The 23,096-nt window shown below is 55.6% G+C and overlaps 1 protein-coding gene across 1 annotated transcript; it reads right to left on the reverse strand.

Annotated features, from left to right (window-relative positions):
- Window positions 1-6,444: 6,444 nt before the first annotated feature.
- On the reverse strand, window positions 6,445-10,941 carry B3GNT7 (UDP-GlcNAc:betaGal beta-1,3-N-acetylglucosaminyltransferase 7). Its single transcript, XM_067740244.1, has 2 exons — window positions 10,689-10,941; window positions 6,445-8,887 (listed from the first exon to the last, which is right to left on the reverse strand). Exons 1-2 carry the CDS (start codon window positions 10,697-10,699, stop codon window positions 7,693-7,695), a joined length of 1,206 nt encoding a protein of 401 aa, XP_067596345.1. The 5' UTR covers window positions 10,700-10,941; the 3' UTR covers window positions 6,445-7,692.
- Window positions 10,942-23,096: the final 12,155 nt, after the last annotated feature.

Consider the following 23,096-nt stretch of genomic DNA (forward strand, 5'->3'; position numbering starts at 1 on the left):
TTATTTTTCATTAAAAAAATATTTTTTGGCCACACCATGTGGCTTGTGGGATGTTCCCGACCAGGGATTGAACCCGGGCCACAGCAGTGAGAGCTCCGAATTCTAACCAACAGGCCACCAGGGAACTCCAGCTTTAGTCTGTTTTAAAGTTCTTTCCCTGAAATTTTGAGTTGAAATATTAGTTCAATTATTTGTATTATTTTTTTCGTAGATAATGAACGCATTTAAAGTTATTAAATTTCACAATGTTCAACTGCTTTAGGGCCAAGGCCTACACCTTTGAAGTCATAATGACATAAATTGGTGTTATCTTCACAAACATAATTATGTGGTAGCCCTGATTTCAAAACAATCTGCCTTTATAGTTTTCATTTTCTCTTTGGCACACAGTTATTTAAGAAAGAGGCTAGGATTGTTGTCATTGTTCTTGTCATTTGGTTTACTTTTGTGGGTAATTTCTGTGGTAAAATTTTCTTGTGCAGAAAGGACGTACGTGCTGAGCATGGTACAGATTTTGATATGAATCTTTGATTCAGTCCCACTTCCTTGCTGGCTGCCAACCAAGGCCTGCTCTCAGCTTCTAGAAGCTGCCCTCACACTTTGTCACTTGGCCACCTCCATCTCCAAGTCAGCTATTGTATGTGGAATCCTTTTCCTGCTTTGAATCTCTCCAATTTCTCCTGCTGGCAAGAGAAAGTTCTCTGCTTCTAAGGGCTCATGGGATTAGATCGGGCTCACCCAGATAATCTCCCTATTTTAAGGTCAACTGTGACATACAGTGCACTGTAGTTATAAGAGTGAAACCTCATCAAATATGAAGGTTCCTGGGAGCAGGTAGGACATCACTGGGGGATGCTGAGTGTACTGTGATTCACAATGGCTCGTAAGTCTTCATTATAAAAGACACATTTTTGTCAGTAACTCTCTATTTTTTTAAGTGCCAAAGAACATAGGTTCAAATTACATAAAACAAATCTAGTAAGAAATGTTTGACTAGGTCTGGATGTGCTGGGCTGCCTGATTTGAGTCTGACCTTTCAACCAGCAGCTGGTTTCAGCTAACTGCAGGTGGCAATGGTGTATGGTCAGCTGTTTCCAGACCTGCCTCAAAGTTTTGCAGACCATTTGCATGGGTTCAGTATGGTGGTCAACATGCAGCTTTTGCAACCTGAGTGCAGATCTGGCAAGTGGGGAGGTTGCACTGTGCCTTTATCCTGGATGAGCAGCTGCATCAGACCAACCCTGAAGGTGACTGCCCTTGGCCTTTCACTCATGTGAGCCAGCAAATTGCTTTTAAAGTTTCAACCAGCGTGAGACTTCCCGGGTGGTCCGGTGGCTAAGCCTCCACACTCACAATGCAGGGGGCCTGGGTTCGACCCCTGGTCAGGGAACTAGATCCCATATGCATGCCACAACTGAAAAGATCCCACATGCCACAAGGAAGGTCCCACACGCAGCAATGAGGATCCCGCGTGCCACAACCAAGACCCGACGCAGCCAAATAAATAAATTAAAAAAAAAAAAATGAAGTTTCAACCAGCTTGAGCTGAATTTTATGTCCTTTGCAATCAAACTTATCCTAAGCAAGGCTGGCTATACGTCAGCTTTTATAGCATGCGGATTATTGTATCAGTTGTCTAGGCGAGCTTAGGTAGTAAACAATTACAAGGACAGCAAACTGTTGCCAGGTATCTAAGGCCTTCCTTCTGACCTCAGGAGGCCTCTGAGGGTGGGCGGGCCAAGGCGATTTCTGTCAAGAGGCTGCACTCATGCTTGGTGGGTAAAACAAGAATCATTCCTCGAGGTGGCCCTGAGGGGGCCATCTCCCTCCCTCCAAGTCCACCGTGTCTGTCCGAATATTGGCCTACGTGTATCTCCTAAACTTTACCCCTCAACTAAGTGATAAACGCTCAGGGTAGAAAGCCTTCTTTATACAGATAAGCTAAAAGAAAAGGATAAACCCCCTGGAATCCCACTACAAGGAAACAATTCCTATTGTACAGTCTGGCGTGGAGATTTCTGGCATTTTGGTACCGCGGATAACTTGGGCTACAAGTATTCCAAGTTACAGATTTCACGGAACAGCTAATCGTCCCTCCCCTCATTGTCACGATGTCCAACGTGGTCGGCTGGGGGCGCTCCCCGCCCTCTCCTGGCATCGCTCTGGCCCCGCGGACGCCTCCAGCCCTCCGGCCCCGCCCCGCGCCCTGGATCTTCGCAGGGCCCCGCCCACGGCCCGCTGCTGCGGAGCCGGCGCAGAGGGGTCTGTCTGCAGCCGTGCGCCCCTCGCCCCTCTACGGCCGCGTCACGGGCCAGCAGGTAGGTCTCACCGGAAGATGCCGCGCTCCTCACCTCCTAACCAGGTCCCCGGGATCTGGTGGATTCCGCCACCATCCACCCCTGCCTCCCCCACCTCCGACGGCAAAGCGCGATTGTCCCCACTAAAGCCCAGGTGGTTCAGCGATGGCCTCTGGGTCGCGGGTTGGGCTGACCGCCCTCCGACGCCCGCACCCTTTGTCCAGCCTGGGGCGGGAGCAGGAATTCCGGGCATTCCTGTTAGATTCGGCACCAGAGAAAAGCAAAGCGCGAGGAGATTCCTGAGCGGTCACCTGCGGCTCTGCAGGGTCAGGTAATCCCCGCCGGGGCGCCCGCCGGAGTCACCTGGCCAACTGTTTAAAACACCTAGACTAGCGCCCGCCCCCGAGCTTCGGATGTAACCGGCCTGGGTTGGGCCCTGGACGCAAGCGTTTTTCCAAAGTTCCCGGGGGCGGGGAGGGCGGGGGGAGGTTGCTTTTCAGATGAGCAGCGGGGCTGAGCCCCTCCGGAAAGGACTGAGCTCCAGGCTCACCTGGAAGGTGTAACATTTATTCCGAGATGCAAGTTTTGTATCAGAAATATACGCAAAAATTGCATTCTACTCCATAATGTGTCTGTATTCGTTTTAATATAGAAGCAAATGTAAAAGATACTTTTCAGAAAAAGAAACTCCTAACTCCTACAGGTATAAAAATGAACGCGAGGTAAAGATTTATTTTATTCATAAGAGGACAAGTGGATGCTATAACTGGTTCACAGGAGACTTGTCAAAAAGTACAAATTTATATGGAGAGAAGGAATTGAATTGCAAACGGAGGCAAAACTGGTTTTTCCATAGGGGGGGAGCGAAGTTGATGGAAGCTCTCGCTTCCTGCAATTTTTTTATTATTATATTTACAATGTATTTCTTAAAATTTTTTATTTAAAAAGATCTAAAATTGAAGTATAGTTGATTTACAAAGTTGTGTTAGTTTCAGGTGTCCAGCAAAGTGATTTAGTTTTGTGTGTGTGTCTATATATAGATATATTCTTTTTCAGATTCTTTTCCATTATAGGTTATTACAAGAAATTGAATATACTTCCCTGTGCTGTCCTTGTTGTTTATCTGTTTTATATATAGTAGTGTGTGTATGTTAATCCCAAACTCCCAATTTATCCCTCCCCCACTTCCTGTGAGTTTAAAAAAAGGTGCAGAATAGCTCCAAGATCATGAACTGGGCTAGAAGCAGACAGCTTGGGGGCTGTGCTTTAAACAGTGCATAGTGTTTCACTGAAACAGAAAAGTTTTTCTTCACAATATTTGAAAAAACTACCTGGAAAAAAGACTTCTTACAGTGCTAATACTGCTGGGCTCCCCGAAACCCAAAATACCCAATTTCCAATCACTCATGGGACATCACATTTTTCTACTTTTGGGGCTTTTGGGCAAAACCCCACAAATACACATGGAAGTTAGTGGGTGAGGGGTTAGGTGCAAAGACCCGAGTTCAAGTAGTGCCTTGTCACATGATACCTGTGGGACCCTACTCTTGGGAGCCTCCATTGCTTCACTTGACCGTCGTATATAACAGGGTTCCAGAAGCTTCCCTCCCTGCTTCTTAGCTTAGGTGGACAGAGTAAGTCACCTCAGAACAGGCTTTCTTTGTTAAGGGGAGGTTTCTTTGAGTGGTCTCTTTAGTTATGTAAATGTGGCAAAGAGAGCACCCACTGCCCGACCTTCTGTGGCCTGACAAAGCTCCCTCTTCCCAAGGCCCCTAGGAATGCAGGGCTGGTGGCTGGGGAGGAGGGGAAGTGTCTTGCATTTGAAGCTCAGGGCCCTTGGGGAGGAAAGGGTTTGAGACCCACCTCCCCCCACCCCTACCTGTTCCCCAGGATCTGATTGAGGAGTGACTAAAATTTACTGTCAGGGAAGGCTTGGAAAGTTGCTTCCCAGGGACAAAGAGAACCTGAGTGCGTTTGTGGGGCTCCCCAGAAGGCTGTGTAGCCGACTGGGAGTCTCGGGACCCAGCACCCCTAGCTTGCTTCTTCTGCTCTTTGGGGAAGGATGACAGCGCTAGCGAGGGTGATTAAGAGAATCACTCTGTGTCTGAAGCGTGCGCCCCGCTACAGCCTCTGCCAGGAAGATAACGCCTGAGAGTGCACAGGACTGGGGTGCGGGGGACCGTGTCACCGTGTCACCGTGTCGGGGGAGAGGCAGCAGCTGAAGAAGGCGGCTCAGACTTTCCAGGGAACACACTTTGGACTAAGGATGTCCTTGAGGGTCCAGACGATTTAGGAGTGGGTGGGCTCCAAAAGGGAGAGGTAGCATTCTGTAGAGAGGAAAGAGAATTTTCCCTCTACCCTTCTAGGTTGTGGGTGGAGACTCCTCCCTATAATAAAAGACACATTAACAGGAGAAAAACAAACAGAAGTTAAATAACATGCATACCTCTTATATGCACGGAGGATACCCAGGAAAACTCTCCGAAATGGCCCAAGCCACCACCTTCAATACCATTTTCGGCTAAAGACTGAAGAAAGATATTGTGGGGTGCAACACCAGGACACCCCGCCCAGCTCCTCCCATCTCCAGCACTGCCCACCCGATGCCCCACTTTTCTGCACTTCTGGGCTGCTGCACGTGTTCCCAGCCTGGACTGTCCTTCCTTCCCCTTCCACCACAGGCGAGCGCCCACTCCTCCTTCAAGATGCAGGTGCTCCCCGCCCTGTGCTGGGGGTCCTGTTACACCAGCCCCTTCAGGTGGGCTCCCTGCACTTCCTCCTTTCCTTCTGCGGTGCTAACGCGGGCGCCCCGCCCCTTTCCCAGCCCTCTCTGCCAGCCCAGCCTGGGCCCCTGAGGTTTGAAATGGGGTCAGGAACAAGGGTCCCCATGGGGCAGAGCCTGAGGAAGTTCCCATGCTGGGAACTTGCTGCTCCCACTGAGATCTCCCTGTGCGTGCGGCTCAGCTGGAGAAAGAGCGAGCCCAGAAGAAGGGGTGTGCCGCCAGGGGCCCCCGCCCCGCTCCTCGTACCTCTCTCTCAGGATCAAGTCTGAACACCCTCCTGCAACCCAGAAGGCCTGAGGTCCCCAGCAGCCTTCCCCTCTCACAGCCCTGTTCCAGCACCTGCAGCCTCACCCACCGCAGCCCCCCGCACTGCAGAGGGGCTCCTATCTGCTTCGGCATGCACCCACCTGTCTCCCCTCCACCTGCCCAGCATCCTTCAGGTGGGAGCTGAACAGAGAGGCTGCCTCTGGACCCCCACCTGGGCCTTGGGTCCAGTGGCCCTTCCACCTCCGTCTCCTGGATGTCCCTCCATGTCTCTTGGCTTCGCTGGACTGAGCCCTGGGTAGGCAGAGACCCCAGAGCCCCTCCCTGCTTTCTGCAGCCCCTGGCTTCAGAGGGTGAGGGATGGACAAACAGGGCTAGCGACCTGTACAGTCACAAGGCTCCGCCTCAGAAGGGCCCTGTGCCCAGTTTAACTCTCTGCTGTGCCGTCGTGAAATTCTTAACATTCTAAGACAGCGTATTACATTAGGATCTAGCCATTCCTCTCACTCACCTGGAGGAGAGTCCTAGCGTGGACATTAATAAGTAAGTGACCCTCTCGGGGCATGTGACCCACTGGGCGCAGGCAGGGAGCTGCTGTCTTGCCCACTACAGCCCCAGTGCCCCTTCTGCTGGTGGCTGCCCTCGCCAGCCTGGAAGTATGCAGTTTAGGCCGAGGTTCCCTGCACAGTGCGGTCCCGCTCACACCAGACCCCACATAGGCACCGTTTCAGTGCCGCTTGTCAACCTTACCAAGGCTCCAGGCTGGCTGAAGGAACGTCAGGAAGCCCACCAGGCCCTGCACGCCCCCGACCCAACCCCACTCGCTGCAGCGCCGGCCTCGGGGCGGCTCTGGCCTGGCGCTCGCTGGGAACACTCTGTGGGTGGCAGGCCTCTCTTGCACCCCGCTCCCTACCCAGGGGGCATCTTTCTTGACTCTGCTTTCATCCTGGCACTCAGCTCCCTCTCAGGTCCTTCAAAGGGTCCTTGTGTACCCACCAGCCAAGAACAAGGAACGAGCTGTGTCTTCAGAAATCTCCAGCAACCTTGGCCCCAGACAGGCCCTCCGACGGAGATGGCGACAGGAACTTTCACACCAGAAAGAAAATCAGTCCCCTTTTATTGAGAAAACAGAGTCGACCCCTCAATCTTTTCCCAGGTGATTCGATCCTGATACGAGGTGGCATCCTTCTGCAGCCACCCCCAGGGACCCCTGAACCTGAGTGGGGCGGCTCACGAGGGCCACGCCGTCCCTTCACAGGGGCGAATGCTGGTCTGCTTAGGCCCTGCAGAAGTAGGCGTGCAGGTCGGGCAGGGTTCTGGAGCAGGGCTGGGACGGGCACGGGGGTGCCGGGGCAGGGTTGTGGCTGTGGGTGGAAGAGTGGCCGAGGCAGGTCGTGTCTTGCTGAAATGAGGGAAGTGGAGGGAAGAACACCACCTTCTCCCGAGGCCTGGCACCTTCTCCCTCCAAATTCTTCATAAATAAAACTTCACATTAGTAAAGGAATGTCCACTTCCAGGGTCGAACCGGCTGGTTTCCGGCTGGGGAGCCAGGCCTCACGGGGCTGTAGGAGGGCCCTCGGCTTGGGCTGGGTGGGCAGCACCGTGACTGCTGGGGCCGGAGCACTGCTCTTTGGCCCTGCGTCAGGGGGTGAGGTGGGGCTGCAGCCCATCCAGAGGTTCTGAGAAACGCTGAGGTAGTCAGAGTGGCCGGTCATGCTTCCAGACAGACGGGAGCCGGAGGGAGCATCACAGGACGCAGCTAGGAGTGAAGCCAACTGGGAGTAGACTGGGCAGCCAGACCCCAGGTAGGTCAGGGGGCGGGGGTGTGCTGAGGGCCTTCTGCGGCTCAGTCTCCAGGAGACCCAGGGGCGTGAGAGGGCCTGTGTGCCTGCACAGGGCTCAGCTTCTCCTGAAAGGGCTGCCTGGGCCCGTGGGGAGACTGAGGCATTTCACAGGAGAAGGAGAATCTTCTCCGTGAAGGTGAGAGGGCAGCCGCAGACCCATCCAGGGGCAGGTCCAGCCCAGGTACCTGAGCACAGGGTTCCTCCAGAGGCCACCAGGGCCTCCCACCGGGTCAGAGGGAGCCAGGCCACAGACCCAGGTTAGGAGGGCTGCCAGGGGCCAGTGGCCTCGCTCCCCAGAGGACTGTCTCCAGTCCGGGCAGTTCCAAACGTTCCCGGGCCTCAGCTCTGGCTACCTGCACCCCACCACACCTGGGGACACGTAAGGCCCACCCCTCCGCCTCCCCGCGGAGACCAAAGGCTGTGCCCTGGCCTCGCACTTGCAGCCTCATGCCTTCCAGGGCTCGAGGGCACACGCCCTAGCCTACCCTGGCGGCCCGCCCGGTGTCAGAGCACCTGGAGCTTGCGGGAGCAAGTGAGGTTGCCGTGCACCAGACCCCACATGGCAAGCAGCTCGGTGGGCAGCAACTTGTGCACGACGAGCATGGAGCGGAAGAAGCAGGGCTCCTTGTTCATGCGGCTGTTGCGGTTCCGCGAGATGCCAAACGTCTTGAAGCCCTCGTGGGCCGTGGGCCGCACACCCAGCACCTCCAGGCACATGCCCAGGAAGACGTCGTCGATGGGGTAAAGCTCCAGGGTGTCGCAAGCGTGGTGCAGGCGCCGGGCCAGGCCCCCGGCCATAAGGAAGCCCCCTCCGCCTGCGTACGGCGGGTAGCTGGCCTGGCTGTACAGGGCCCCGGGGATGTAGTATTTGTTATCCTTCCTGCGGATGGGCCGAGCGTGCTGAAGGACGTCACCCACAAACAGGTCTTCCTGGGGCTGCCGGTCAGCCAGAAATTCCAGCAGGTTGGTGGGGTTGACGAAGACGTCATCGTCGCCCTTGAAGATGAAGCGTACGTCGGGGCAGTAGATGTCAAGCCACTTGAGGAAGTGGATCTCCTTGAGGGTCAGGTTGAAGAAGCTGTCAAGAAAGTCCCACTGCAGGATGTCCCCATAGATGCGGTCCTCGTAGGCCAGCAGCTGCTGGTAGTGGGCCCTCTCCTCCTGCTTGGAGGCTGTACCCAGCAGGAAGAGGGTGTGCACGGCGCCGCGGCCCCGGCCCGCCGACTCCTGCTCGCGGCCCCAGGTCTGGCGGATGGCCTCGCGGCGGTCGTGCTGTGTGATGACGGACTTGACAACCACCAGGAGATAGACGTCGCCGCTGCACTTCTCTGGATGGTTCAGCAGCATGGGGAAGTATCGGCAGTGGCGATAGAACAGAAACTGCTGGAAGTGTGGCTCCAGGCCCTGGAACCAGGGCTGGTGGGTCAAGTTTACATTGGCTGAGCAGTTAGTGGTGGTCACATCCCAGGCCTGGGGCCCCCGCGAAACCATGGGTGTGAGGGTGACCGCATCCTTCGGGTTCTTCCAGAAGCTGTCAGGGTTCACCAGGTGTCCGCTTGGTTTCTGGGCCTTCTGTAACCCGAGGGTGGGTAGCAGGGGCTCCTGCAGAAACTGGCTGGGGGTCAGACTGCGCTGGAATACTGTTACAGCCACAAGCAGGGCCAGCGACAGGCACACACTCTTGTAGATGGTTCTCTTCCTTGGGGGGGGGGGGCGGGTAGTGAGGTGGGGAGAGGATGGTACAGAGGAGAGAAGAAAGGATGAGTCAGTCCCCTTGTACAGAGGTGCAGTCCCAGATGGGCAAGTGGACCCTGGACACAGACTCAAGTCCCTGGGCCCCTGAGCGGTCAGAGGAGGGTCCTGCTTCCTCTCTCATCCTGACCTCCCTCCTCCAGGACCAGGGGAGCCACACAGCACAGAGCTTAAGTACAAACACTGTGGAGTCAGGCTGCTAGGATTCAGATTTTGGTCCTGCTAATTACAAGCTGAATGGAGAGGTCCAGTGGGTCTCCCTTAACCTCTCTGAGCCATGATTTCTTCTTTTCCGAAATGAGGATAGCATGCAATTGGAGCGCTAGCTGCAGTGCCGGGCACACAGTGGGTATGGAGTCGGGGGAATGCTGTGATTCCCCGAGGATGACCTCTGCCCTGCTCCCCACCTCTCCCCCAGGCACCCCCTTTGCTTTGTGCAAGCCTGGTGAACCATCAGAGAGTACACCTGCTCAAAAAGTGTGGGGGACATTGGGGAGTCGGCTCTAACTTGGGACCTGAAGAAACCTGTCCCTCCCCCATCCCCCGGTCGACAGAGGCCTGAAAATGGGGCGAGCATCTCCCTGCCCACTGCCCCCATACGCCCACTAGGAGAGGTGAAGTCCCCCAACTCGCAGCTGTATCCCCACTCTCCTGGGTCCCTCATAACAAGTTAACCTCACCATACCCCTTTCGGAAGCAGAAATCAGTTTTTTCTTTTCCAGGAGTGCTCGCAGAGCCAGAGCCAGGGCCCTGAGTCCCTGGACCCTGAGCCCTTGGACCCCAGGACCCTCTCTCCTCAGCTCACAGTCTGGGGGTGGCCAGGCCCCCTGCCATGTACTCTCCTGTGGAGACATAGGAGCTGGGGACTCCGGTGGCGGTGGGTGGGGGGCAGGCCAGAAAAGCCCTGAGTGCCAAGAGGGGAGATATGGGAGAGAGACTGTAAAGTGGTGAGACAGGAACCAGGTAGAGCAGCCTGGAGTGGCCTCAGGACCGGCTGATTAGGCGGCAGGCACCCGGGGCGAGTGAAGGCTGAGCCCCATGGACAGCAATTTTCCATGGGGTCCCAAGATTTCCTGGAGGAAGACTGGATCCTCTCAGGTGCTGGGACAGGGATGTGACCCAAGACCGGATCCTCCCAGGGGGTGGGGGCGGAGTGCTCCGGGCTGGCTTTCCCGCCCTGGGGGTTTCGGCAAAGCCGTCCACACCCCAGGTCGGGAGGCCGGACTGGAGGAAGTACAGAGGGGGTCATCCCCCTCCACTCCAGGCTGGTTCCACTTGCACCAGCCCACTTCATTTGTGGGAAAAAAGCCCCCAACGGGAGGAGAGGAGAAGGAGATAGGTGGGCAGGCGGGAGGCACGAGCTCCCCAGGAGGAAGGAGAGCCACTCGGGGGTTGAGGGTAGAGGACGGGGGTCGCCCAGGACGCAGGAGGCCCTCGGAATGGAGGACGGGACCCAGCTGCCGGCGAGACCTTGCGTCGCTAACTCCCCGGGTGCGGGAGTGGATGTGCGTGCCTCGGTGCCCGAGCGTAAGGGAGCAGAGGCGCCGCCGGGGAGGGCTGAGCGCACGGGCCCCGCGGTCCCCGGTCGCCGACCGGCCGGTGCAGGCGTCGCGCAGAGCCGGGCATCTCCGGCCACCGCTGTGCCAGCCCATCTGTGCCCGGGAAAGTGAGGCCAGCCCGGGACACCCAGCGGGGCATGCCTCCCCGCGCCCCCAGCCCGGGTCCCCCGGCCCGACGGCCCCACTCACCACAGAGACATGGCGGCCCGGTCCAGGGCGGCGGCGGAGCCGGGCGCGCGGATCGCAGCTCTGGGCACCGCGGCTCGGGGACGGCGGGCGGGGACCTGGACCGGGATGGGCACCGGGACGGGGGCGGGCGGGGGCGGGCATGGGCGGAGGCCGGGACGCGCCCCCGCCGAGGCTTTCCTCTTCCCCGCGGCCGGAGGAGGGGCCGGGAGGGTAGGCGTTGGCCCAGGTACCTTAACCCCTTCGGCGCCCCCGGCCCTCCATCCCCGCGGCCGCGCGCCGAGCCCTCAGCCCCGCGCAGGGCGGCAATTACCCATTTCCCGGGGGTGGCGCCCGAGCCCCGGGAGCGCCCGGAGCCGCCCAGGATCACTCGGCCCGAGCGTGAGTGGCTGAGTCAGGACTTCGGAGCCCACGAGGGTCACTCACGCCCCCAGGGACGCGGTTTCCCCCGCGGGGCTTCCCTGGGGTCGCCGGCCCCTCTGGACTCTTGCGGACCGGGACCCCACCCATCTCCAACCTCCCCAGGCGCGCGGGGCCCAGCCATTTCCCTCCGGCCCCGTCCGGACTTTTTCTGGGTGGGGGAGGCAGAGGCAGACAGGGCTTCCTTTCCCCCCTCTGTTTCCCTCTGCCCTCTCCCCTAACACCCCCCGCCCCCCACCCCCGCACCTAGCTACCTAAGGCTGGGTCTACCGAGGAGAGGGACTGGGGCTGGGAGAGCAGAAGCCCGCGCAGAGGTCAGGGGGAGGCCGGGCTGCCTGAGTGGGGACCCCGGCCCAGGCCTCAGCTCAGCCCTGAAACCTTCTCTGTGTCCCCGGACAATAGCCCTCTCCATCTCTGGGGTCCTTCTCGCCTCTGGAAGCCCCTCCTCACCACCAAGGAAAGGCCTCTCTGCCGGCCCAAACTTCCTTTTCATCCATCAACAAGTATTTCACTCGAAACCTTTTTTGTCCCTAAGCCTTTATTAATCTGTTTGTGTACGACACACCCAGGGACTCCTAGGGAGTGGGCTGCACAAAGACAGAGAACTCACAGGGGCGTTCTTGGCCCGGGTGGGTCTGGGGTGGTGGGCGTTCCATCCAGGTGACTTCCAGAATCCTCTAACAGGTAATGTCTGTCCTAGCCTTGTTCCATGGTGAGGTCCCATCACTGAGCTTACAGTAGGGCCTCAAAAAGGCCCACAGTAGGGCTTCCCTGGTGGCGCAGTGGTTGAGAGTCCGCCTGCCGATGCAGGGGACACAGGTTCGTGCCCCGGTCCAGGAGGATCCCACATGCCGCGGAGCGGCTGGGCCCGTGAGCCATGGCCGCTGAGCCTGCATGTCTGGAGCCTGTGCTCTGCAACGGGAGAGGCCACAGCAGTGAGAGGCCTGCGTACCGCAAAAAAAAAAAAAAAGGCCCACAGTAGTGAAACAGAAGCATTTCACAGTCCAGTAAATAACAGCTAACATTCATCAGCAGTGCAATATGCAAAGCACGGTCTAGGCCCCTGCGTGAAATGACTGAGTCCTAGAGGCTGTTATTATTACCACTTTACAAAGGAGGAAGTGGAGGTGCTGCCTCCAGTGAGTCAGGTCTCATAGTAGGCAAGCCCAGGAAGCCTGCCTGGCTCCGGAGGCAGGCCCTTTTGCCCTTCACTCAGGGAAAGCAGTGACAGGGAGCAACTTCCTGCCAAGGGGCACCCAGGGAGGCCAGGAGGCCTTCAGGTACAGTCAGAGGCAGGTAGTAGGAAGCCTAAGGACCCCAGCTGGACCCCAGGCCCCTGAGACTCCGGTGAGGAGCCCTTTCTTTAAGGCTCGAGGGCCCATTGGAGGGGTAGGAGAAAGCCAGCACTCAATAGCATTTTTCCTGGATGTTGCAAGCCTCAGGGAGGGACTGTGAAGGGCCTTTCAGGCAGAATTCCAGAGGAGAACCCTGGGACCAGCGCCTTAGTAACAGCCCCTCCCAAGTACCAGAGCAGGAAGAAGGTCTGATCTGCAGCCCAAAGCCCCCCTTGGCCTGTCAGCCTGCTGTTGAGGGCCACCCACAGTCCCACTGACCACCCATCCTGCAGGGCACCAGGTAGTTCACTGCCCAGGCTTCTGTGTTCTCTTGCTTTGCCCTGCAAGCATGGCCTTGAGGGAGGGCTAGTGCTGGCCTGGCTGAGGAGAGCCCGCCCTGCCTCAGCACTGACCTCTCACCTGGAAGCTGCGGGGTCTTTTTAGGAGTCTAATGAGGGGTGGACACAGTGATCTCTGGGAAGGGAATTTGAGCCCAGGGTTAGGGACTGGAGCGGCAGTGTCGGGTCCGTGGGTCTGCACTTCCTGCATGTCACCGGGGGCAGGTGGCTTATCGCCCTGAGACCTGTTTCCTGGCAGCACGGAATTACAGAGATGACGCATGTGAAGCTTGATCAGTGCCTCCTGCGACGTGGTGAGCCAATCCATAGGCCCCAGAACCCAGGAGGGTTCAAAAGTGACAATGGGAAGACCGCCGCCAAAGGCAGCAGAGTGTTTGCCAGTGGAATCTGGTCCATTGAGAGGAACAATTTGTCATCATGGGTTCATTTGATCTGTGCCTCGGTCAGACTCAGCCTGGGAAATGGATGACAGTTAAATACTCAGTGCTCGACTCTGGGGTGGGAGCCAGGCCAGCCCCTGGTCAGCTTGCACCGTCAGTCTGACAGGCTCCCCTGGGGCTGCTTGGGCCTGTCCCTCTCAGGAGTGCCAGAGCTCACCCAGTCTGGCCCACTCCACCTGTCCCAGCCCCTGCCCTTCGGGCAGAGTCCCAGCAGCAGATTCCTGCTGACGTCTCAAGCCTTGACGGGGGTGGTCGAGTGAGGCCCCTGAGGAGGCAGAGGTCAGTCTGCAGATGGAATCTGTCACCTGCCCCACAGCCGTGGCTGAAGACAGAGGGAAGCTGCAGAAACTGATCCGGGAGGTGGAGGGGGCCCTGGAGGGAGGGTGGGGGAAAGGAAGCAACCGGTTAGGCGGGGCTGGCGTGGGTCCCAAGCATGGTGGAAGTGGGTCAGCTGTCCCTGTCACATGGTCATCCTCTGCTCCCCTCAGGTTGATGTTCTGCCCTGAAAGAGGGAGCTCAGTGAGCCCTGCCTGGGAGATCGCCAAGAGCCCCCTTCCCCCTCCCCCTCCCCCTCCCCCTCCCCACTTTCTTTCACATCAGCCCCACCAACCCTCCAGAACTGGTTGGGATCCTGACCCTGCTGGTTTCCCCTGGGATGAAAGCCCGGGGCCCAGAGCCTGCTGAGCCCTCAGATGTGGAGGGCCCTCTGCAGGACCAGAGGATGCACTGGGCCAGCCTCTGGCCAAGGTGTGAGGAGCTCTGGGCACTTGGGAGACAGGGGATGGAGCTCAGAGCTGGGCAAAGGCTGCAGGGTGGAGAGTGGCCCTGGCTGTGGTCCCTTAGGTGCAGCATGTGTGAGCGTGTGAATTCACATCCTCCCCAAGTAGGAGTCTGCGCTCCAGGGGCAGCCACGGCCAGTGCTTCGAGGGTGGCCATCTACACTTGCACCATGGGGTCTGTTCATTCACACTGGAGTGTCAGAAGCCATCGCTCTTTGGTGAAGGTGTGTGCCTGGCAAGAAACTGCACAGGCCCCTCTGTTCGAGCCTGAATGAGCCCCATAACCCAGCAGAGCAGTGCCCTGGGCCCAGAACTTTCTGTAATTGGTCTTGGGTGCCCCCCCACCTACAGTGATCAGACTGGAGGGTTAGCCAGTCCCTGGTCAGTATGAGCATGTCCTTGAATTTGCCCTGGGATGGAAAGTGGTTCTCCCTCGGGCTCCTGGGCAGGGGTAGGAGGTCTGCTTTTGTGCTTCTCCGCAATAGGTGCTTTAAGTGGGGCAGCATTGATTGCACTGTCACACACCACCTGTCCAGGAGGTGTGGGGTGAGGCCCACTGTCCTCACCTACCTCTGGTCCTCAGAGGCCACCATATCCCCAGCAGAAACCTGACCCACCCTGCAGGGCATGCTGGGAGGGGCTTCCTGGTCAAGGGGGGCAGTGCACACACTGGCACTGGAGGAGCCCCCCGCAGGCAAACTCTGTCCCCCCTGCAGTCTTCCAGGGGAACGTGTTTCCTGTGGGTTGGCCCTCCCTTTAAAGAGTGGGAGGAGCAGGAGGCGGTCCAAAAGGAGTGAGCAGAGAGGTGGGGGGATGGGGAAGAAAGGGGGGCTCGGGGAGGGGGCAGGGAGGAGGGACAGGGTTTTGAAGCATGGGTGGTCTGGCTTGGAGTCTGAGAGGTCACCTCACCCAAAGGAAGACTGGGCCAAAGAGAAGCCCAGATCACAGGGGCTTGAGAGAAGATGGGAGGAAGGTAAAAGGGGCTCCTTGCAGGGTCCCCATATGAGCAACACAACGGGCAACCCCATTGCTTCCAGGGAAGCCCGAGATGCCCTTCTAGGGCCAAATCCTGATGGAGCCAAGACTGACTCAACAACTAAGAAGGTGATATTGCCATAACCGGTGAAGCTGCTTTCAAATCATGATTCCAGGGCCTGCCTGCAGAGAATCTGATGGAACCTGGGAAATTGTATTTTCCCACTTTCCTAGATGATTCTGATGCACAGGAAGGTTTGGGAGCCACTGGTGTTGAACCCTCCAATTCCAGCTCTTTTGGTCAGCCGTGGGCAAGGGCCAGCACAGGGACAGTTCCTCCTGGGAGCCTGGGGACAGGAAAGACCTAATGGGAGGCAGGTGTGGAGGAAATCAGGCCAAGATGGAAGAGCTGAGGAGTTCGCTTTTCCCATCGAAGCAGGAGGCAGTTGAGGAAGCGGCCGCGGAGTCAGTGGCTTGAGAAGACGGGGGGAGGGTGGCCACAGCCCTTGTATGGGATCTGAGAAAGCCAGGGAGGGACAGAGGCGTGGTAAGGGCCAGGCAAGGGTGGTCCCGTGCGCCCTGGAGACTCAGACCTGCGACTGAGGCAAGGATTGTCCGGGGCCCCTCTGGCTGCAAGTGACAGACACCCAAATCCAAGTAGCTCAAGCTTGTTTGATGGGCCAGTGATTGTGTCTGGGGGGTTCGGGTGCCATGATCGGCCGGGCCTGGGTCACGTGTCCGCTGCTGTAGTCGGAACAACTGTGAGGGGGCAGAGCCCTTAAAGGAAGCTGCTATTCTCAAGAAGGCAAGGGAAGAGCTGCCCGGGCCAGTCCTCCCGCTGACGCCCCCTTGGACTCTCAAACTGCCCTGAGAAACAAGCCCTAAGCCTGAGGGCCCCAGAAGGAAGAAGAAGGGTGGTGTCTGTGTGGGAAGTGTCTGTAAATGTTTTCCTGACAAGTCCTTCTCTCCAGGCTGGCCACTGGGGGGATGGGCACAGCCCCCTTGCGGGGCTGGCCTCCCCTTTCCTGTGCCTGGGCCCCCACTGGCTGGCCTGGGGGCAGCCGAAGCCACCCTGGCCTTTGTAGGGGTGGGAGCCAGTCACATGTGGGTGGAGCTGGTCAGACGAGAGAGAAGCCACAATTGAAACAGGCCCAGGAGCAGGGTCAGGGCGGCCTGTGAAGAAGTTGGGCGGGAACGAGAGGCACACTCCCCAGATGCTGCCCTGGACACAGGCCAGCTGGGCTGAGCCCCAGGCTGCTGTGGGCAGGGCGTGGTGGGCACTCACAGCAGACACACACAGAGCCACACAGGCAAGCAAGCGACAGACCCAGACACACACACACACACACCCAGGGACAGGCAAGAACACACAGACGTAGAGACACACAGCACTCAGACACAGACACATTCACACACAGAAGCATGCATGTTTGGCATGACAGTCATACTCATACACACTCGAGATACATGCACACCTGGTAAGAAATACACGCAGACACACTTATACACCTACAGAGACACACACTTCCACAGAGAGAGGCACATACACACACCTAGACTCACCCATAGACACACCCAGATACTCATCACACATGCACACACACCTTCACACACACACACAAGTCCAGGTGGGAGGGGCTTCCCCCAACCAGCTCATCTGCTACCAGTGAAACCCTGCTTGGCAGGCCTTTGAGAATGGGCTCGGCACCATTGGCACCATTGGCTTGGCATCGGATCCCTACTGCATCCTTGAGTGGCCTCTTCTGATCTCCTGCAGGTCCTCAAGCCTATGCCCACCCATACCTCCAGAAACCTCCAGCTACTGACCACAGGCCCTTTGCACCACCCGAGTCTACCTCCCATCCCTACCCCAGCTGCCCTGGCCTTCCTCTCTCCTTCACCAAGACTCCAGCTTCCTTCTGCTCAAATGTGCTCCCCCCTGCTGCATCGAGTGAACTTCTGCTCATCTTTCAAAACCCAACCCAAATGTCCCCTTCCTTGGAGTAGGTGCTCCCTCTCTTGGCTGGCATCATGTCTGTCTGTCTGTCCCCCCTCCACCTGTCCCACCACAACCAAGAGCAGGGGCAGGCCTTTCTGTTCTCCTGGCGGCACGGGGTGGGGGAGGCACCGATGCCGTTGGCTGAATAACAGAGGGCGTGAATTACCAGCATTGGCTGCCTCGAGGAGACCCTGGCACAGACGAGGCCAGTCTCGCCACAGCCGTATTCAGAGGATGACGGGGTGTGCCCACCCCAGGGAGCCTTGGGAGGTCCAGACAGATCGGCAGGGCTCCCGCCCCATCCCCAGCACGCACGTTCAAGTTCACACTGACACGCATTCACACGAGGGTGGGCATTGTGCCCTCTCATCCTGGACAGCTGGGTGCCCCCTCCCCCCAGGCCATCAATGACTCACATCCCCGCCCGCCAGGCGGCCGGCTTGGGCACACACAGCCTCCTTTCAGCCCCTCGGCCTCAAACACACTAGCTTAGTCTTCCTTCCCGGCGCCTCCCCCTCGGCTGTGAGCCGGCCTGCCCTCCCCGGCCTGGCAGCTCAGCCCCACCGGGAGGCCTCCCTCCTCTCCGAAGCACAGGGCTCCCTGTCTCTCATCACCCGGCCCCTGTCCAAGCCCTGAATGCCTGCCTTTTCATGGCCCAGAGCCTGGCCAGGTGCATTCTGGGCAGCCCTGCTCCTACCACAGCCCGCCGGGTAGCTGTTGGCCTGGTGCTGCTACCACCGAGGGGCCAGAGCCAGAGGGACCACTGAGACTCTAGCCGAGACTCAGAGCCCCAAAAGTCCCTCCTAGGCTCTGGTCAAAGGCCTCTCCACATTGACAAAGACTCTTCTTCACACACATACCCTCCCACCTGCTTCCCTAGCAGCCCTGGAGAGCTTGGCCAGAAATGGGGTTTCATTATTCCCATTTTACCGAAGGAACAACTGAGGCCCAGAGAAAAGTCAGCCTGCTGGTGAATGGCAGAGCTGGGACCGGGTCTCGGAAAAGACTGGTTAATAACACGATAGGCCTTGCAGAACTGCAGTGAGCACGGTAAAGGGCTGAGCCAGGAGCCTTGGAGAAGGGGTCCAAGAGTGGGCTTCATGTGACAATGGTCACAAAATCTGTTCTGGGCTTTGTACCCAGCACCCCTCCCTTTTGGTAACAGACCTCCTCCCTCTGGTCTCAGGGTGGGCTCTCAACCAGGCTGGGCCAGTCAGTCTCTTATGCCCCCTCCTGCCCTGACAGCATGCTTGGTCCAAGGGGGTGGGCCTGTGACCTAAACTGTGCCAGTCAGGGCTCTGCCCTGGGGAGTGGAACCTGGGGAGGGACACCCCTTTCCTCTCTGGTCACCAGGCTTTTGAGAGTGTGGCTCTGAACATATTGGGGAAGTGTTGTGCTCACGCACCCCGTGCCCCACTCACAAACAACAACAAACAACACGCACAGCAAACAGAGAAACAGGGCCGGAATCCTGGATCTAGAGGCCCTGTGGTTGGCAAAGTATTGCCCCTCCCACAAAGCTGTCCCTGCCCTGACCCTCAGAACCTGTTACCATATTAGGAAACAGGCAAAAAGGATCCAGATGTAATTAAGGTTCTAGACCTGGAAATAGGGTGTTTAGCCTGGATTATCCAGGTGGGCCCAATCTAATCATGAGAGGCCTTGAAAGCAGAGACCCTTCTCTGGCTGGAAGCAGACGGGAGCATCAGAGAGACTCCAGGTGTGAGAGGCATTTGACGTGCCTTTACTGGTTGTGAAATATAGGGATCCACTTGGAGCCTAGAGACCAGAGAGGCCCCTGGGAGTTGCAGGTGGCCCCCAGTTAACAGCCAGCAAGGATTCGGGAACCTCGATCCTGCAGCCAAAAGGAACTGGATTCTGCCCACAGTGTGAATGAGCTTAGAAGCATATTCTTCCCAGAGCCTCCCAATAAGAGCCCACCAACACCGTGATTTTTTTTTTTTTTTTTTTTTTTTTTTGCGGTACGCGGGCCTCTAACTGTTGTGGCCTCTCCCGTTGTGGAGCACAGGCTCCGGACGCGCAGGCTCAGCGGCCATGGCTCACCGGCCTAGCCGCTTTGCGGCATGTGTGATCTTCCCGGACCGGGGCACGAACCCACGTCCCCTGCATCGGCAGGCGGATGCTCAACCACTGAGCCACCAGGGAAGCCCCAACACCTTGATTTTGACCTTGTAAAATTCTGAGCAGAGAAACTAGCTGAGCCACCCTGGGCTTCTGACCTACTGACGTGTGAGAGAATAAATTTTGAGCTGCTAAATTTGTGGTAATTGGTTACTGTAGTATTAGGAAGATAAAATAGGGCCTGAGAACTAGTGCCACCCTGCCTCCCCTGATTTGGTTACAGGGGCCAATAATTTTTTGTTGGTCGTTTTTGTCACCCACCCACAAGCAAAGACTCTGGACTTTGCCCAGAAGCTCAGGTGGCCCAGCTTTGCCCCTTCCTCACCCAGCAGGGCTGATGTCACTGGGGAGAGGTCCAGCGCCTGAGAGACAGGGATGAGTGACTTATCTGAGAATTTTCTATGGTGACTTAGTCAATACTTGTGAAGGTTGGCAGGGTCAATAGACATAGGGAGTTGTGGTCCAAGGTGGCAACATAGGAGGTGCCTGAGCCCACTTCCTCCCAGGAACACACCAAATCTATGTCGACACATGGAGCAGTTCTTTCTGAAAGAAACCCAGAAACTAGCTGAGTGACAACTACACATCGAGAAAATAGGGGAAAAAACCTACATTGAAAGGATAGGAAAGGCTGAGACACACTCTTGCCATATACTCCACCCCTGGTAGAGTGACATGTACCAGGAGGGGACTCACAATTCCCAGCTTCTCTCTCAGGGGTGGAGGGTTTGGACCCCAGTCTAGTGTGCCAAATTCTAAAACTTCCACCCGAGGGAAGAGTCCCCCAAACACCTAGCCCTGAAAGCCAGACTATACCAAACAAACAAACAAGCAGTTCTTAACTGGCTATACTCCCAGGGCTCTACTATCAAAATTCCAAAGGTATTTTTCACAGAAATAGAAAAAACAACCCTACAACTTGTATGGAACCACAAAAGGCCTCAAATAACCAAAGCAATCTTGAGAAAGATAAACAAAGTTGGAGGAATTACACTTGTGGTTTCAAATTATATTACAAAGCTATAGTAATCAAAACAATATGGTATTGGCACAAAAACAGACGAAAGATCAATGGAACCAAATAATGAGCCCAGAAGTAAATTTATGTATATGTAGTCAATTAACTTACAGCAAAAGAGCCAAGGCCAAGAATATACAGTGGGGAAAGTATGGTCTCTTCAATAAATGGTGTTGGGAAAACTGGTTAGCAACATGCAAAAGAGTGAAACTGGACCCCTCTCTTATACCACACCCCAAATCAACTCAAAATGGATTAAAGACTTGTATGTATTACGACCTGAAACCATAAAGCTCCTAGAAAAAGACATAGGGGGTAATCTCCTTGACATGAGTTTTGGCAACTTTTGGGATTTTTTTGGATTTGATACCAAAGGAAAGGCAACAAAAGCAAAATTAACAAGTGGAACTACATGAAACTAAAAAGTTTCTGCACAGAAAAGGAACCATCAACAAAATGAAATGGCAACCTGCGGAATGGAAGAAAATATTTGCAAATCATATATCTGATAAGGGGTTAATATCCAAAATATATAACGAACTCAAACAACTCAACAGCAAAAAAAAACAAACAATCTGATTTTAAAATGGCCATTTTCTCAAAGAAGACATCCAAATTGTCAACAGGTACATGAAAATGTACTCAACATCGCTAATCATCAGGGAAATGCAAGTCAAAACCGCAATGAGATATCACCTCATACCTGTTAGGATGGCTTTTATAGGACAGAGGAAAAGATAACAAGTGTTGGTGAGAATGTGGGGAAAAGGGAACCCTTGTGTGCTTTTGGTGGGAATGTAAATTGGTGTAGCTACTATGGAAAATAATATGGAGGTTCCTCCAAAAAATTAAAAAAGGAGCTACCATATGATCCATCAACCCCATTTCTAGGTATATATCCAAAGGGAATGAAAAAAGTGTTTCAGAGAGATATTTGCACACCCATGTCTACTGCAACATTATTCACAATAGCCAAGATATGGAAACAACCTAAGCGGCTGTCAATGGATGAATGGATAAAGAAGATGTGAGATACACACACACACACACACACACACACACACACACACACACACACACACACCACACATACACACGAATATTATTCAGCCATGAAGGAAATCTTGCCATTTTTATTTCTTTTTTATTTTTTTGCTGTATGCGGGCCTCTCACTGTTGTGGCCTCCCCCGTTGTGGAGCACAGGCTCCGAACATGCAGGCTCAGCGGCCATGGCTCACGGGCCCAGCTGCTCCATGGCACGTGGGATCTTCCCGGACCGGGGCACGAACCTGTGTCCCCTGCATCGGCAGGCGGACTCTCAACCACTGCGCCACCAGGGAAGCCCAAATCTTGCCATTTTTGACAACATGGATGGACCTTGAGTGCATTATGCTAAGTGAAAAAGCCAGACAGAGAAAGATAAATACTGCATGTTATCACTTATATGTGGAATCTAAGAAAAAAGTCAAACACATAAAAACAGAAAATTGGTTGCCAGGGGCTGGGGGTGGGGGAAATAGGCAGAGGTTGATAAAAGGGTACAGACTTTCAGCTATAAGATAGATAAGGGGAATTCCCTGGCGGTCCAGTGGTTAGAACTCCGCCTTTCCACTGCTGTGGGCCTGAGTTCGATCCCTGGTCAGGGAACTAAAATCCTGCAAGCTGTGCAGTGCAGCAGCAAAAAACAAAAGATAAATAAGGTCTAAGGATCTGAGGTGAAACATGGTGACTAGAGTTGATAACACTGTATTGTATACTTGTGATTTGCTGAGAGTGGAACTTAAATGTTCTCACCAAATAAATAAATAAATAACTCTGTGAAGTGATGGCTGTTAATTAACTAGATGGGGGGATCCTTTTACAGTGTATTAGAAGGTCTGAGTTACCAAGTCTGAGCACATCGAGTGTTCCTGAGGATGCGGGGCCCCTGGAACTCTCGTCCACTGGGGGTGGGAATGTCAATTGTCGCAACACCTTCAGAAAACTGTTCGATGGTTCCTTAATAAGTTAAACATATACTTATCACATGACCCAGCCATTCCACTCCTAAGTATTTATCAAAGAGAAACAATCCTCAGTCCCTACAAACACTTGTACCTGAATGCTCACGGCATCTTTATTTTTAGTAGCTAAATAAACCAATGGTGATATTATAAAATGGACCACTGCTCAGTAATAAAAAGGACTAAATTCCTGATACACACCACAACAGGGATACATCTCAAAATAATTATGTTGAGTGAAAGAAGCCAGACCAGAAAGAATACCTGTTGTATGATTCTAGTGTGTACGTAGAAGTTGGGAAAATACAAGCCTGCCTTTAATGACAGAAAAATCAGTCGCCTAGAGGTGGGGGGAGGAGACGGGAGAGGTTCCAAGAGGCCAGAGGAAGCCTTTGGGGGTGATGGGTCTCTTCACTCTGCTGCTTGTGGCGTGGTTTCATGGGTGTTTACACGCATCCGAATTGATCACATTGTACGTTAGACAATTACAGTTGATTGTATGTTGATGACACCTCAGTAAAACCGTTAAAAAGCAGCAGCAGCAGTACTAGACACGGGCTCCCTGAGGGGGTTTGTGGTTTGCGGGGAGGAGAGTTGAGGCCCAGCCAGGAGTAGCTCCAGTGGGGGAGCCCTGGACCGAGAGCCAGGGCCCTGGTGCTCTCGGGATGCTGACTCCAGGCCACTGGCCCTGCGCCGGTGAATCCTGCACCTTCAGGTGTGCTGTGCCCACCCCACAGGACACTGGGAAGAGGCCCTCCCTGCCCTCCCAGAGCTCCCGGCAAAAACCTCCAGGATGTCTGTGCTGTGACGGGGTGGGGGTGAGGGGGAGGGGTAAGAAAGGCCTCCTGGGAGCTGGTGTCCCAGCAGAGGCCCAAGGAGGAATGGGGGTGTGTGGGGAAGGGCAGGGACACGTGGGCTGTCGGCCAGGGACAGGGAGGAAG

Source organism: Pseudorca crassidens, chromosome 6 (genome assembly GCF_039906515.1).
Source record: "Pseudorca crassidens isolate mPseCra1 chromosome 6, mPseCra1.hap1, whole genome shotgun sequence".
NCBI lineage: Eukaryota > Metazoa > Chordata > Mammalia > Artiodactyla > Delphinidae > Pseudorca > Pseudorca crassidens.